The 14,534-nt window shown below is 44.4% G+C and overlaps 1 protein-coding gene across 7 annotated transcripts in view; it reads left to right on the plus strand.

Moving 5' to 3' along the window:
• HADHB (hydroxyacyl-CoA dehydrogenase trifunctional multienzyme complex subunit beta) overlaps positions 1-13,687 on the plus strand; it is a 16,643-nt gene extending 2,956 nt beyond the window's left edge. For 3 of the 7 annotated variants that reach the window (XM_026080197.1, XM_026080195.1, XM_026080198.1), the window contains exons 3-16: positions 92-133; positions 1,642-1,741; positions 2,381-2,425; positions 3,707-3,806; positions 5,073-5,160; positions 5,716-5,903; positions 7,219-7,399; positions 8,485-8,606; positions 10,088-10,167; positions 10,259-10,306; positions 10,723-10,810; positions 11,388-11,462; positions 11,948-12,112; positions 12,868-13,687. In XM_026080197.1, coding sequence (XP_025935982.1) covers positions 92-133; positions 1,642-1,741; positions 2,381-2,425; positions 3,707-3,806; positions 5,073-5,160; positions 5,716-5,903; positions 7,219-7,399; positions 8,485-8,606; positions 10,088-10,167; positions 10,259-10,306; positions 10,723-10,810; positions 11,388-11,462; positions 11,948-12,112; positions 12,868-12,903 — 1,358 coding nt within the window. In that variant the 3' untranslated portion in view covers positions 12,904-13,687. Of the gene's footprint in view, positions 1-76; positions 134-1,641; positions 1,742-2,380; positions 2,426-3,706; positions 3,807-5,072; positions 5,161-5,715; positions 5,904-7,218; positions 7,400-8,484; positions 8,607-10,087; positions 10,168-10,258; positions 10,307-10,722; positions 10,811-11,387; positions 11,463-11,947; positions 12,113-12,867 lie in introns of all 7 variants that reach the window. The other 4 variants (XM_026080196.1, XM_026080194.1, XM_026080199.1 and 1 more) reach the window with 3 other exon arrangements.
• The last annotated feature ends 847 nt before the right edge of the window (positions 13,688-14,534 follow it).

Consider the following 14,534-nt stretch of genomic DNA (forward strand, 5'->3'; position numbering starts at 1 on the left):
TCTTTTTTAACATTTCTAACAAAAATAGCTAGAAACATTTTTGTCACTTATGATTTGACAAATCCTACTTTTTTTGGTTCTTGTTTTCYAGCTGCCAGATCACTCAGCTGCTCTTCACAGTTACAAGCAGCAGGTAAAGTGAAAGCGTCAGGAATCCCCGGGGGTTTGTACTAGAGACTATTTTTGAAGCTGCCTCCCTTTTCCAGAGACTCCTACATAGATCTCAGAAACACAAGGCAGACYTCATTAATTCAAGAGTGCCTTTCTATAGTTGCAAACTGGTAAAACTACAGGCAAAACAGTGCTTCCAGTTGAGTCCTCTAAACATCTGAATCCCCCTCACACCCAACAATTGTGCTCGGTTTGGAGCTTGTGCCGCATTATCACCTGATAGATTGCTATTTCTAGGATCTAAACAGAGAAGCTAAGCTGGGAGATTATATGTTGTCCAGTTATAACCAGGCCTCTTGCCCAGGAGGAATGGGGACTGTCCCTGACTAGGAGAGGCTTGTGGAATTAGCTCTAAGCTCCAGTAAGACCCATAAGAGGCTCAGGTCTCGGTAGAGCAACTCAGCGYGCACAATTAATTGATTGTTAGATGTGACTGTTTTTAAGCAGTTTGGGTAATGCRGGGTTCTGGGACTCATTCTGGGGTTGCTCGGGTGACTCTGATGCTTTGAGCTGCCTGGATTGCGGAAATTGGCCTAGACAGCAGCTCCCACTTGTCTCCTTAGCTTTGCCTGGAGAGCCCTCTTATATAGCTCAAGTGTAGTGCCGGAGTTTCGTACTTGTGCTTTCACTTGCTTGAGCACAGTACTTAGCTGGATTTAGTTTGCTTTTACATGCCTTTTCCTTTTCTGGCTTGTAACGGCAGCTGCCTCGTGCTGCTGTGTGCTGGTTGAGAATTGTAAGCCTGACTGCGTTAGGAAATTGTCATTGAACTCCTTGTTAATTGTCACTCTAGAATAGCTCTGACAGTGGCCTATCAAATGATACTGTATCATGATGTTGTTTTATCTCGAACCTGAGATATTCCCACGCGTTATGAGGAAGTAGCAAGTTACCCACAGCAGCAATATGCCCTTTTTTTACTACTACTTTCCTATGGAAGTGAAACTTCTTGCACTGTTTTGATTTACTGTGAGTTGTCTCACCTTCGCTGTGCAATAAGAGCACATACGTGAACAGTTGCTGTGAAAGGTGGATTGTTGTTTGCAGTCCTTGCTGCTCCCCAAGTGAGAGACTGGGAGWTCTTATTCTGGTTGCAGGGCTTTGAATTTGGTCTGCTGCATTTATAAGTCATTCAGCATTTTTAGAGGTGTCTTTTCCTGCAATATTTTTGTCAGTAGTACTGGAGATTGAGAAGTATGTGCCTCTRTTCTCAGCTGTGCCATTGCCTCAGTAGAGCTATAGATGAATCTCTCTGCTGATGGGGGAAGCTGAAATCCTGTGTTGTTAAATCATTTTTCCCAGATSACATGCTCAACCAGAGACAAGATTTCACCCCAGGTCTCCTACCTACTCTGGTTTTGACTTATACACCAAAGGGGACTCTTTCTCAAGTTTTSTAGTAGCTTTAACAGGATCTTGCTTTAAGCTTGCTCAGATTCRTGTTAATAATTACTTAAACTTCTCCCTAAGCTGTCCAGCCTAAGAGTAAGAAGACATTAGCCAAAAGTGGCGTGAAGAATATTGTTGTGGTAGAGGGCGTCCGTATTCCATTTTTGCAATCTGGCACCTCGTAAGTATAAAATAATAAGAAAATGTATGTTAACTTGATTGGTAGTAGAATTTTTCTGTGAAAAATGTTGGGTACGGTTTGCTCTGTTGATTTCAATGTAGTTACTTTTGTACAAAAAAATACTGAAATGGCCGAGTTAGACTGCTGGCAGTTATTTTCCAGTTTATATTATGAAAAAACAGGGCTTGAAGAAGATTGGCCATGAATRTGAATTCGAAGGAGAATGCAAATTTGTGCTGCACATCTGGAGGAACCCGTTGATGCCCCTGTAGCAGATAAAGCAAAGAGTTTCACAAAACTAGCTGGACAGKAGCRGAGAATCTACTGTAGACTCTTCTTGTTAGACTATTATACCACCAAATTCACAGCCAAATTAGGACCGGAGAGAATATCTTTATTCTGTTACTGCTGCTTTTCAGTGCTTTAGTGTAGTGATTGCATGCTGACTTACACATAGATAGTCCTCATAACCTCAGGTATGACGTGTTTGCTTACAAATGCGCTGTCCCTGTGATTCAGAGCATTTCTGGTGTCTTCACCAGTTCTGTGCTGCTGATGTACACTTAGAGTGCTCTGGTGAGGAAGACACCTCTATTGGTTTCTGACACTAAGTTTCTGCCTCTCTTCTCAAACTTCCAGGTACGCGGATCTTATGCCCCATGACTTAGCCAGAGCAGCATTGCAGTAAGTAAACTGAATGTCAAAAGAGCTCAAGAAACTGTCTTCTGCTGGACTCCTGGGGTCCTGGTGTTGGTACAGTGGCTTCAGCAAAGCTGAGAGCCAAGGTTCTAGTTTTGTTGCTGAACAATACAATCCAAGTGCTTCATTTTTCATGGTCTGCCRCTGCCTTGGTAGGTGGTTCAAGCAGTAGGGTGCACAATAGACTTGTGCAAAAGCAGATTGCATTGTTGTCCTGCTTGACTAATTTCAGTTGATTTGAATTCTGGCTGTGTATGGTTCTCTAATAGAGGTCTTAGCTATTGTCTCAGTGTGCTTACAGTTCAAGACAAAAACATCTGGGCAATTCAAAGCAAGCTAAGTGACATGGAGAGTAACAGGCTAATTCTGTTGTCTTGAATGTCGCTCCCATCCTGCTGTGATTTGACAAGAGCTGTAGGTCACCAGCAGCGCTCTTTTTAATTAAGAAACAGAGCAAAACGCTGTCGAGAAGAGTACTGTTGACCAGGCATGACTTGGGGAGGATGGAGATTTCAAGTCACGAGGAAAGATCGCGAGGTGTGGGGTTGGGTGCAGTCATGCCAAATCTGAATGCCGTCTTTGGGGAGCCAGAGGAAGGCCAGTTAGGTTGACAGGCAGTGTGTGAGGGCTGTGCCCCAGAGATTGAAGGCTGAGGTGGTTTTAGTGCACTGCTGGAGAGAAGGTCTTTAYTGAGGTGTTTTTAGTTTTATTGGGTGTTTTGCAATGCATGAAACTACATTTGAATCCCGCTAGCCTTAATCAGTGCCCACAATGGGATTTGCTGTCTTAGCATAGTTGCCAAGATGTTCTGGCAAATTGTGCGATGTGTTTTCTAATGAACTGTGAAARCTTAACTGCTCGTTTTCTATATGTCTTTATGAGACTCTTACATGTTCCTATACTAAAGGTAATTGGCTTTGTTATCCCTAAGCCCTTATTCCTTTAATTTTGATGTCAGAATGTTCCAAATTAGGGAAGATATTAACAGCCACTTCTATGGGGGAAGAAGAGTAACTGCTTTCATGAAACTATATAGATAGTCATTTATATAGTGATAGTATCACTATGATCATTTGCAGTCTATAGTCAATTATACCTTTCATTAAGTATGTKTGCATGCAAGATTTCTTCTGAATTAGGAGTACAATATGTAGCTCTGTTGTTGCCGTGTTCTCTGGCTCGACTGGTGGAAGATGGATGTTTGAGGACTATGGCAAGGTTATTGCTTACTTGGTGCAAATTCTGTTTGTTTCTGTCTTCTCTCAGAGGGTTGCTGAACCGGACCAGTGTCCCACGGGATGTTGTTGATTACATTGTTTATGGCACAGTTATCCAGGAAGTGAAAACAAGTAACGTTGCCAGAGAGGTGGGTTATGTGCAGCATTTCTCCTGTAAGCCTGATTTAAGCAGCTAGCATGAAGATAACAAACCCTGTGAAAGAGAATCTATTTTGCAGTTCATTTAAACACGGTTTGGGAATATAAGCTAGTTGTACAGTATTGTCCATAAAATAACTCTGTGGGATTCTGCCTCCTGTTGAAATCTACCATAGGTTAAGTTTATTTTGATGCTGTGAAGCCTCTGCTTGATTCTTCCCTGAAAGGGGAGCTTTTGTTAATGATTGCCGATCACTCAACTCTGACTGCCAGTTGGACTTGGATGCTGGCTTGCCAGAAGTACTTGACAGGATCAGAACATTCTGTGATATGTTGCTTTATCGTGGTCTTTATTTTTTTTAGTTGACTGATCAGATGCAGCATTTGAATGATTTGAAATGTAGTAGCTTGGCTGCGCTTTCTTCTGGCAGGCAAAAAAACRCAATTCATGTCTTATACAAAGAAAGAACCTGGTCCACTAAAGTAATGTTATGGAGATGGCATGTGATTATCTATAATCTGAAGCCTTGATACTGTTTGCAGCCACCAAAAGCATTACGTAACCTGTGCTGGAAAGACTTACGAGATGATCAGTATCTCCAATTCCATCRGCAGTTTTATCCTTGTGTATGCAAATACTTGCTTTGGTCACGTACCAGTCAGATGAGGCTGTGGTTTAATTTTAACTTGGGAACAACTGTTGAACTTTAAACTAGTTGGCCACGTCTCAACTAGGGAAGGTCCTGGTGTAGGCAGTTCTCCTGTGATGGGAGCCTGTACTCTCAGCTGGGTCAAATGAGACGCTGCTTTCTGGCAAGCCTGAACCACAAGAAGTGTTTTCTGTTCTGTGCAGAGCAAATCTCAGTGCCTTGTACTCGGAGGTCTATCTAAATAATTCTTTTCATGTGCTGCCTTTGCAAATAAGGGGAGGCAAAGACAATGTTGTATGTTTGAAAGCTCTTTAGGGAATCGTGAGGTGTGTGATTAATTTGTTCCTTTATTAATTGGGCAGGGGGCTGGTGGGTGATTGCCCCCATACCTGGCTGAGAGCCTGGACAGCTGGGCAGCTGCCTTCTCCTCCTGTTTCGAGAGTCCGGCCGGGGAGGGAGGCATGGCTGATGCAGTAATTGGTCGGATGGAAAGTTGATGCACTTGTTTTCAGCTTAGTCTGCGAAGGTGTGTTACTGCGCAGAGGGCGGCTCTAGCCCCGTGGAGGCAGAGGCACAGGTGTAACCGTCATTCTTTATCGCTCGTAGGCTGCCTTGGGAGCTGGTTTCTCTGACAAAACTCCAGCCCACACAGTCACTATGGCTTGCATTTCTTCAAACCAGGCTATGACTACAGGTATGTTGGCTGGAAGAACAAGTTGTGGTTTTGAAAACTAAGCGTCTGAAAAAATTCTGGGATGGAAGGGAAAAGTTTCTGAACCAACAAAATATAATACAAATTGAGTATCTGCTGTAGGCCTGCCAGCGGCTTAACACCATTTGCATTCAGCAGTAGTATCTGCTCAGTGTCCATGTTAGCTTGAGAGGTAAAGACTCAGGCTTGATAAGGAAGTTACTGCCTTTTAGGAAGGCTACTGTCATCTTTGATTTAGCCTAAATTGAGCAAAAAATTGAGACTCGGTTACTATCCTGAATCACTAAGGAGACTGTTCTCCCAACTGCCATATGTGACAAAGAGAAGTGGAGGTAAAGTTACAGAGTTAGTATGAGTCAGAAAACTCATGTTCAACCTGCTCAGTCTCTGGTTAGTGTGTGTTGTATAACTTGGCTAAAGCTAGAGGCCGGAGAAGGAAACAAAACGTGGTATCATCCAAGGACATCTGCTGATAGTAATGTGGTAAGTGTTGCTTCTCCCCACGGTTCTCATGGGAAGCTCTCTCTCGTTCTGTAGGTGTGGGTATGATTGCGGCTGGCCAGTGCGATGTCGTTGTAGCAGGGGGTGTGGAGTTAATGTCGGATGTTCCCATTCGTCACAGTAGGAAGATGAGGAAGACTATGCTCACGCTTAACAGAGCCAAGACTTTGGGCCAAAAGCTCTCTCTGATTTCCAAAATTCGCCCTGACTACTTTGCTCCTGAGGTAATTTTTTTCACACATTTAGATATTCAAGCTAAACTATTTTATAAGGAGGTGTAAAACTCACTGGAGAGCTTAAAAGGATTTCAAAAGGGGTGAGATTGCTTTCTGTGGCTCACCTTTGTTGGTTCTCTGTCGTCCTGTGCTTTAGGTTAGAACTGCAGTTGATTAATGCAAGTTCTATAGCATTCTTTAATCCCTGCTTTGTTTTTAAATGGTTTTCTTACATGTTGGTCTTCAATAAGCCTAACTTATTTCAAGACTTCAAAATCCCCCTCTCTTTCTGCAACTCCTAGCCCAATGTGTGCTAGAGACTCTACAAAGTAGAAGCCTTTTTCATCAAAATAAAGCTTATGCAAGAGTCCTAAAGGGTCAAAGGAATTTTTGTTTCCTAAATAGTAGAAGTAACAGACTAAATATACTGAGGATGTTTCTCTCTGATATTAAAGTAATTGTTGTTTGATTAATGCATCTGAAATGCACAATTTGATGACTCTTCCTGGCCAAATCCTGCCAGGTACTGACTGTGTTCAGCTCCCATGTGTGGGCCGTGATGAGAACTGGCCGTCTTCTGGTTAGTGTCAGGAGTTTGCTGTAGAGGGAGCTGCTCTCCTCTGTCTTTGACACCATGAGAAAGGTGAACTGTGAAATCATGGAGATGGGAAGGGAGAGTGTTTCCCTCCTCACTACCAGTGAGTGACCCGAGGTCTTCATGAGAAACTGTGTGCGTTCATGCTGCTGACGGCCTCCTTTAGCGTGAGTGCCGCGATGCACGGAAGTGCAGTGTACATATAGTAGAGGTGAGATCAAGTCCAAATAAGGTATGAAAATGCAGGCTTAAATGCATGCAGGAATTTCCTGTGTGCTGTTGGAAGAATAAAAGCTAAGCTGAACTTAGCAACTAAGTTCACTCAGCAGCTGACCTGCTGTTTCTAGTTTTGCTTGAGGAGGTCTTTGGCATGGATTTTTAAGGTCCCTGGATGTGTTGTTTCACCTTGACCCAAAATGTCCGGTCACCTTTGATAAGGGAGTCTGTTCTTGAGTCCCCGGGACAAGCAGCAGTGTGGATCTCATTTTATCCACCATATGCACTAGAACTGGCAGTTCCTCTAATACATTTGATTAAGTGGATTCTGGTATGGTACCACGTGTTATTTGTGTAGCTCTAACAGTAGCTGCTCTATTTAATGGAAGGACCTCACTGACTGATTACATAGGGCTTAACCGACTTCCGAACTTTAATCATGGTTCATAATTGCCTGTAACCGCTGCAGGGACAGGTGTTTATGTATGCTGACTTTACTTTTCCTTTTGGTAGCTACCAGCTGTGGCCGAGTTCTCCACCAATGAGACCATGGGGCACTCTGCCGATCGTTTGGCTGCTGCCTTTGCAGTCTCCCGTGTGGAGCAAGATGAGTATGCCCTCCGTTCGCACACACTAGCCAAGAAAGCCCAGGATGGAGGCTTGCTGCTCGATGTGGTGCCCTTCAAAGTGCCAGGTAAAACTGCAAGTGTTTCATAGCTAGCATGTGGTAGTTCAATAAAGAAATAATTGATTTTAAAAAAGGAGAGGAAGGGCTGGGCTCAGATTTGTAGTTTTCTGTGCATCTCAGTTATGGATTTGGAGTCTTTGATATGTAGCCTGTTTGTCCCTGAAAAAGTACTATCTAAGAACATGTTTCTAAACTGTTCTTGCATGTCTAAATTCTGTAGTGCTCATCTCCTCTCCCTGCTGACGTGATGATAGAGCAAGGAAAATCAGAACTATTTGACGAAGAATCCCTCTGCTCTTTCAGTCAGACAAGAGAACCAATTTTTATACCCCAAACGATTAACAGCAAATAGTAAGCCTAATGAAATCCTGGTTTGATAAATCAGGTGCTGTTTAGGAAGACCTGAAATTTGATTTGCTTGGAAGACTTCAGTTCACCAGGCATCCTGGTCATTGCTCAAGTCTGAAACAGCTTGGGGACAAATTTTAAACTGTCCCTTCTGTGGACTGATTTCCACCCTCATCCTGCAGTCAGCCAGTGGGAGGGCTTTGGTGTACCTATTCATTTTTACTTTGTAGTTCGTTTCCTAAAGAGACCTTACCTATAGATCCACACTCAGATAGTCTTTAAGCTAGAATTGGTACTTTTTGTAAACTGGCTTATTTAAGCAGTCAGTATAGTTGAAGGTGAATATATTTGTTTCCTCATAGTGGTCTGACTTTCTCAAAATTTGTGACGCAGGCATGTACTGATTTAGAAATAGTTCTCCAATTTAGATTTTATAATCTAAATTTAAATTTTTTTATCAACTGTTTTTTTTCAAGTGGTAATTTTTTCTTATGTAAGTAGACTTCAGCACTTATTATTTTGGTCTTTAAAGAGAAAGTAATGTAGCTTCAATTTTTTTAAGTGTTAATTTTTAGCCGCATTACAATTATTCTGATACCGTTAATGGATTTTTTCCCTTCTTTCTCCTCCCACTTGTCATAAAAAGGAGAGTTTTCTGAATTTTTTTCTGGACTTCTGATGTGCAAATTCATGTATGTTGCTGACTTTCTTAATATAAATACTTTTTTTCCCCCCATCAATAGGCAAAGATACAGTAACCAAAGATAATGGAATCCGTCCTTCCTCAATGGAGCAGATGGGCAAGCTGAAGCCGTCTTTTGTCAAGCCGTATGGAACTGTCACAGCTGCCAACTCATCCTTCCTGGTAATGCATGTTCCCATCACCGTGTGAGCTAGAGGGGAAAACTGTTTTACCCTCTGCTTCGCAGAGGTACCTAGATTAAGATGATATCATCTGTTTGAATGAATTGACTCCTTTGTGGTATCACCTGTTTTAAGACTTTGCAAGGGTAGCTTCGAACTGCATTATAATCTAGTGAATTTGGGTGCTGGATGGATTGTCTCTATTTAAAATCCAGAACTAAACCCCTAAAGTTTTACGGTATTTTACCTTTTTTGTGTTTTTGGTAACTGCCTTTTGAAGAGGAAAAAGCGGTGGACATTCAGAGGCACATGCAGAAATTCTGTCCCAGGATGGGATTAATCATATTTTAAATCTAGAAGTTAGTAGTTTTAAAGTGATGAGTTTAAACTCGTCACTTTAGGGCTTACCCTGAAATCCACAGAGGGCTGGGAGAGATTTCTTTAGCACATCTATGATGAGCTCTGTGTTCTACAGGTGCACCTTTCTCTAGTACCTTTAAAGGGAGCCTTTTAGATGCTGAAGTCTAAAGTAGTTGTGTAAATTAGGCTAGGAGAATCTGAGCCCCAATTTCTGTGACTCAGTAGAAGGTGACTGCCGTGGAAAGTCTCCCACAGAAGGCTTGAGGCAACTGTCTTTTCCTGCATGCGGCCTCGATGGATTCTTGTATGTTTAAAAGGCAGTTTCACACTCTGTAATGAGTACTTCAGAGAAAGCAAGTAACTAATGCTGGGGCTCTTTCAGCAGCAATTACACTTATTCTTTAGGGTTCCTGGGGACTTACGAAAGCCTGGTAATGTCATAGTCTTGGTGGTGTTAGGAACTGTTGAGTCCCTGTTGGTGTGCTGTACACAGCAGATCTGTAGGCCAGCTTAGGGTTGTTATCCCAGTAGTAGGTGACCCTGAGCCAAGGACATCAAGTTCATTTTTGCATTGTGGTGAACCCACGGCTTGTGTCATCTGAGAATTATACTCCAGTTTTGGAATGGAGCCGAACGGACAGGGGAGTGTTTGGGAAAACCAGCTTGTCCTCAGGGTTAACAGGGCAGTTAGGCACCTCTGTCCTGCTTGAAATTAGGGAGAGTTTGGGAATTTGGACTGTAGTGAGGTGCTTCAGCAGTGTGTTTATTGACATCATTCACAGATCATCTATCCACCTGCTTAGTCATGGTGACTTGTTTTTTGTCCCATACCATAAGGCTTCTGCATGTCCTAGGAGATAAGTAATTCCTCGTGAAATTGTCTTCTTGTGTGAGGCCCGTGTCTGGTTACAGCTCTTTGGCAAACAGTTATTCATAAGAATGCAACAGCAGAGTCTGCTCTGAACGTCTTTGGGTGCCGTGGCAGAGCCTGGACACTGGTTATGTTTGGGGTACTGTTTTGCCAGCTGCTCTACAACAGAGTTGTCAGGCTCGTTTTGTGTGCGTGGTGCGATTGCTCTTCAGGCAGTTGCCTCACTGGGTTGGTTTGTCTGCCTGTTTCAGACAGATGGTGCTTCGGCAATTCTGCTCATGTCCGAGGAGAAGGCTCTGGCCATGGGATACAAACCAAAGGCCTACCTAAGGTAAAAAGGGAGCGCTCTGCATGGCCTCTGAAATCTGCTCTTGCTTCCTTCCTCTCCTCTTTCTGTTACTAATAGCATTTTTCCTGTGCAGGGATTTTGTGTATGTGTCCCAGGATCCAAAGGACCAACTGCTACTCGGGTAGGTGACGATAATGAAGAGCACCCGCTAGCAGTCCTCTACTACTAGCACAACACCCTTGTCTTACCGTTACATATTTGCTTTTTGTGAGGTAGCTAATTAAAACACTGCATCTCTTCAGGCCTTCTCGCAAGGTGTAAGAGCTGGTGTGTTAGATGTGACTCGGTATGGGGGGGTGGCTGACCTGAGAGAGGAGCTGTGGCAGAAATATTCACCTTCATTTGCTGAGGGGCATCTCGGCATGTTGACGCTACTAGTAGTTACTTGGGGTTGTGTTTCAGTTGGGGTGGAACGGGCTGAGAACTGTACCATGCATCCTAGAGAGGAGGAACGTAACGTGGCTCGCTGTGGAGAAGGGGGCAATACTGTGAGGAAACATGTTGATGTTTGACGTCTGTTTCTTAACTCTTATTCAGCCCAACATATGCTACTCCCAAAGTGCTAGAGAAGGCTGGTCTAACCATGGCTGACATTGATGCATTTGAATTTCACGAAGCCTTTGCCGTAAGTAACTCTGGAACTCTAAGGGCATCTCTAGCTGTAAAATTCTGTTCCGTAGACTTCTGTTTTCATGTTGGTGAAAGCTCTTGTTAACACTTTCACTAAATGTAGAACTGCATGTAGATACAAATGTAAAATTACATCTGTGTGTAAGTACTGTATATATTTTAAATATATAGCTGACATTTTATACATTAACATAATCTGTGCTGAAGATGGCTTATGTTGCTTGCAGTCACCAGGTGAGTACAGATTCTTCTAAAACAACCTGAAAAATCTTACTTCACCAAGACCCTTGTATGGAAAAGAAACCTTTTCTCCAAGTCATCTACTAATTGGTTTGGTGATATGTATTTATATGGTGAGATGGCATGTTAACTGGACAGTGTATTTCTTGAACTAGGTTTGAGCTAATATTGGGGCGATCCTGTAAAACACTTTTCTGCAGTTGGATGTATTAGGTTTTTTGGCTGTAGCTAATCTCAAGATATCTCTTAGCGCTAGATAGCTAGCACTGTCCATAGGCTTTTCTTCAAGTCTGCTGTTATCCCTGTTCAAGTTGCCCTCTTTTCCCTTCCAGGGGCAAATTCTGGCCAACCTGAAAGCTATGGATTCAGACTGGTTTGCACAAAACTACATGGGCAGAAAGTCGAAGGTAAGGACACAAATCAGGAAGCTTTTATCCTTAGTTTTAGTGTTGTTCATATTCCACGTGGCAGAAAGGTATGGTGGTGCTGCAAAGCAGGGCTTCTGTTATGTTCAGTGAGAAGTAATGTTTCTTGAACTTTGGATTAGCAAATCCCAGTATGAGCAGTTTCTTTGGGAATGATGGAATTCCTGTTGACAGCAGGAGGTGGAGATCTAGAGCCATAATACTAATAGTTGGGGAGGAGAGAATTGTAAGTGATGGGAGAATCTTTGTCTTTCTGCATACCTTCTAGCAGCTTGTGGTCTACCTGACTGCAGATGACGAAGTAAAGCCTTTGGTGTGGTTTTGTACTGTCATTGGGTGTTTCTAGGTGCTAAGGAACACTTCACCACAGTCCAGGCTGGCCTTGTAGGTTTGGTGGTGTCGTGGCGAGGCCAGGCAGTCTCCTTCCAGACCGGTGATTGTGTGTGTCCCTCTGTGTGTTCCTGCAGGTTGGAGCCCCACCTCTGGAGAAGTTCAATACCTGGGGTGGCTCCCTGTCACTGGGACATCCTTTTGCTGCCACTGGTTGCCGTCTAGTAATTACTGCTGCTCATAGATTGAAGAAGGAGGGAGGACAGTACGGTCTGGTTGCTGCCTGTGCTGCAGGAGGACAGGTAATAATGCCGTGTGCTGTGTCCTGTTCCCTCTGAAGAGGGGCAGTAGTTGCATCTCTGCTCCTGTCGGTACGGTGAAGTCTTGTCCAGTTACATGGGTATGGGACAGCTCTGTAGTGCCAGGGCCTCCATCTCATCCACTTAAGAGACTCCACAGCCCAATATCGGAATCATTCCTGTGTAATGGCTAGCGCAGCCTGTTGCTGCCTCTGAGATATGAAAGGGAAGGAGAGATTTCTCCCATGTTCCGAGGGTTTTGTTTACTGACTCATTTATAAAGACTGCCCAGATTGTGGCACGTGAGGATCTTTCTAATCCTGGGAAGAAAGATCTTTACATGAAAAATGGGGGTGAGAGGGACTGTACCAGATTTTCAGTGGCTCTTGAGACCTCTGGATGGGAGCCCTGGTTCAACGTTGTAGTGCCCGGTGGCAGTTCTGTAGGGACCTAGTGTAGCTGGCCTTCTCGTGACCTAAGGGCGCTGGCCTGGACGTTGCTTCCTCACTGAGTTGCTTTAAGAGCTAGTTTGGCCCTGAAAACAGCGTGATGCTTGGTCAGGATGCTCTCTTGGCCGGCCCGAAGCGCACCTGTGTTACGAAGCCATCAAACCGCTGTCTGCAGAATCCTGTTAGTGACTTGGCCCCGGGTTTTCATCTCTCCTGTGGTTTATTGTGGTCAGGAGGCGGGTGTCTCGTATTGACTGCATGTCTGGAATAATTAGCCCTTTCTGTGACTGTTCTCTCTCTTCATTTCAGGGGCACGCGATGATAGTGGAGCTTTACCCTCAGTAATGGGACGAGAGACTGCTGAATGGATGTTCATACGTCCTGTGCCTGGCAATGTCATTTCAATGCACTAATAACACGTACAATCCTTCTGAGGATTTTTGGTGGCCTTTGTAAATATCTTCTAGCTACTCAGCTAATAATTTTCAGCCAATGAACACACACTAGAAAATATTCCCTGTTCCCAGAAAAGTTAATATGGTTCTTAGTCTGTCTAGGGTCCTTGTAACCAAACAGATTTCCACTGTAAATCTTCTATAAACAAGATTTTTTGCGGGGTGGGGACACGACGTGGAGAAAAAAATGATTCCAAAACTATGTACAAAGAATTACATTTGGAGTTAAGGAGAACTGTAAAGTGTTGAATGTCTGCAGGCTAAGATGTGTAATGTGCCCTTGTAGAGAGTAACAGTTATTTTTAGAAACAGGTTCAAACTGAATTGGCTGACCTGGTTTGCCAGGAGGAAGCGTGCTGCAGGATGTCGAAACAGTATTGGAATTAGCAAATTGCTTCTGAGAAATGAGTGTCACTGATGTTAGCCACAATACAGCCACAATAAACCAGAAAAAATATAAACTTTGACCTTTTTTTTCCCCCCCCTTCTCCTTGCCTGCAATGTATGGACTTTTTCCGTGCTGCTCGTTCTGAAGGCCATGTGCTCTGAGATGTTACCAGGTATCTGCTTTCTGATCTCTTGAAAATGGGACACAGACTATCTGAAAACTGCCCAGAATTCACCTTGAGCTCTAGAGTCTGAATAAATCACCAAAATAACACATGCTTTTATGAGAAGGTGGGTTTTTTTTTTTTGGTAATTCCTGCTTCTCTATGACCCCTAGTTCCACATTTTCAGTGTCTAGCATTTTGAAAATGCAGAAAGCGCAACGTGACGCTTATTCAGAATCAAGTTGTTAATAAACTTCAGTTGTTCTTAGCCTTTTGGTTGATATTCTGGATTATTTTCCTCACTCATCTCCTTATGTTCTCTCTTTGTTATGCCTCTCCCAGTGCGTAACTGGGGGCTGCAACAGGCTAAGGGGGGGGACGGACGCTGAGATAGTCCCAGCCCTGATCTGTCGGGGGGGGGCCCACAGCTGGGTGACCCCCAGGCAGCCAGGCCCCCAGAGCTGCCCAAGCATCTACCCCCCAGAACTGCCTGAGAACCCTCCAGAGCCACCTGAGCATCCCCCAGAGCTGCCTGAGCATTTCCAAGAGCTTCCCGAGCATCTCCCAGAGCTGCCTGAGCATCACCCCCCCAGAGCTGCCCAAGCATCCCCCAGGGGTTGTCCAAGCATCGCAGGTGCTGCCTGAGCACCCCAGGGCCTCCTGAGCGTCTCCCAGAGCCACTGGAGCATCTCCCAGAGCCGCTGGAGCATTTCCCAGAGCCGCTGGAGCATCTCCCCCCCAGAGCTGCCCGAGAACCCCCCAGAGCCTCCTGAGCATCCTCCAGAGCCGCCCGAGCATCCCCCGGGGGTTGTCCAGGCATCGCAGGTGCTGCCTGAGCACCCCGGGGCCTCCTGAGCATCCCCCAGAGCCGCTGGAGCATCCCCCAGAGCCACCCAAGCATCTCCCCCCCAGAGCTGCCCGAGAACCCCCCAGAGCCTCCTGAGCATCCTCCAGAGCCGCCCGAGCATTC

The sequence above is a fragment of the Apteryx rowi genome, unplaced genomic scaffold, assembly GCF_003343035.1.
Source record: "Apteryx rowi isolate R43461 unplaced genomic scaffold, aptRow1 scaffold_511, whole genome shotgun sequence".
NCBI lineage: Eukaryota > Metazoa > Chordata > Aves > Apterygiformes > Apterygidae > Apteryx > Apteryx rowi.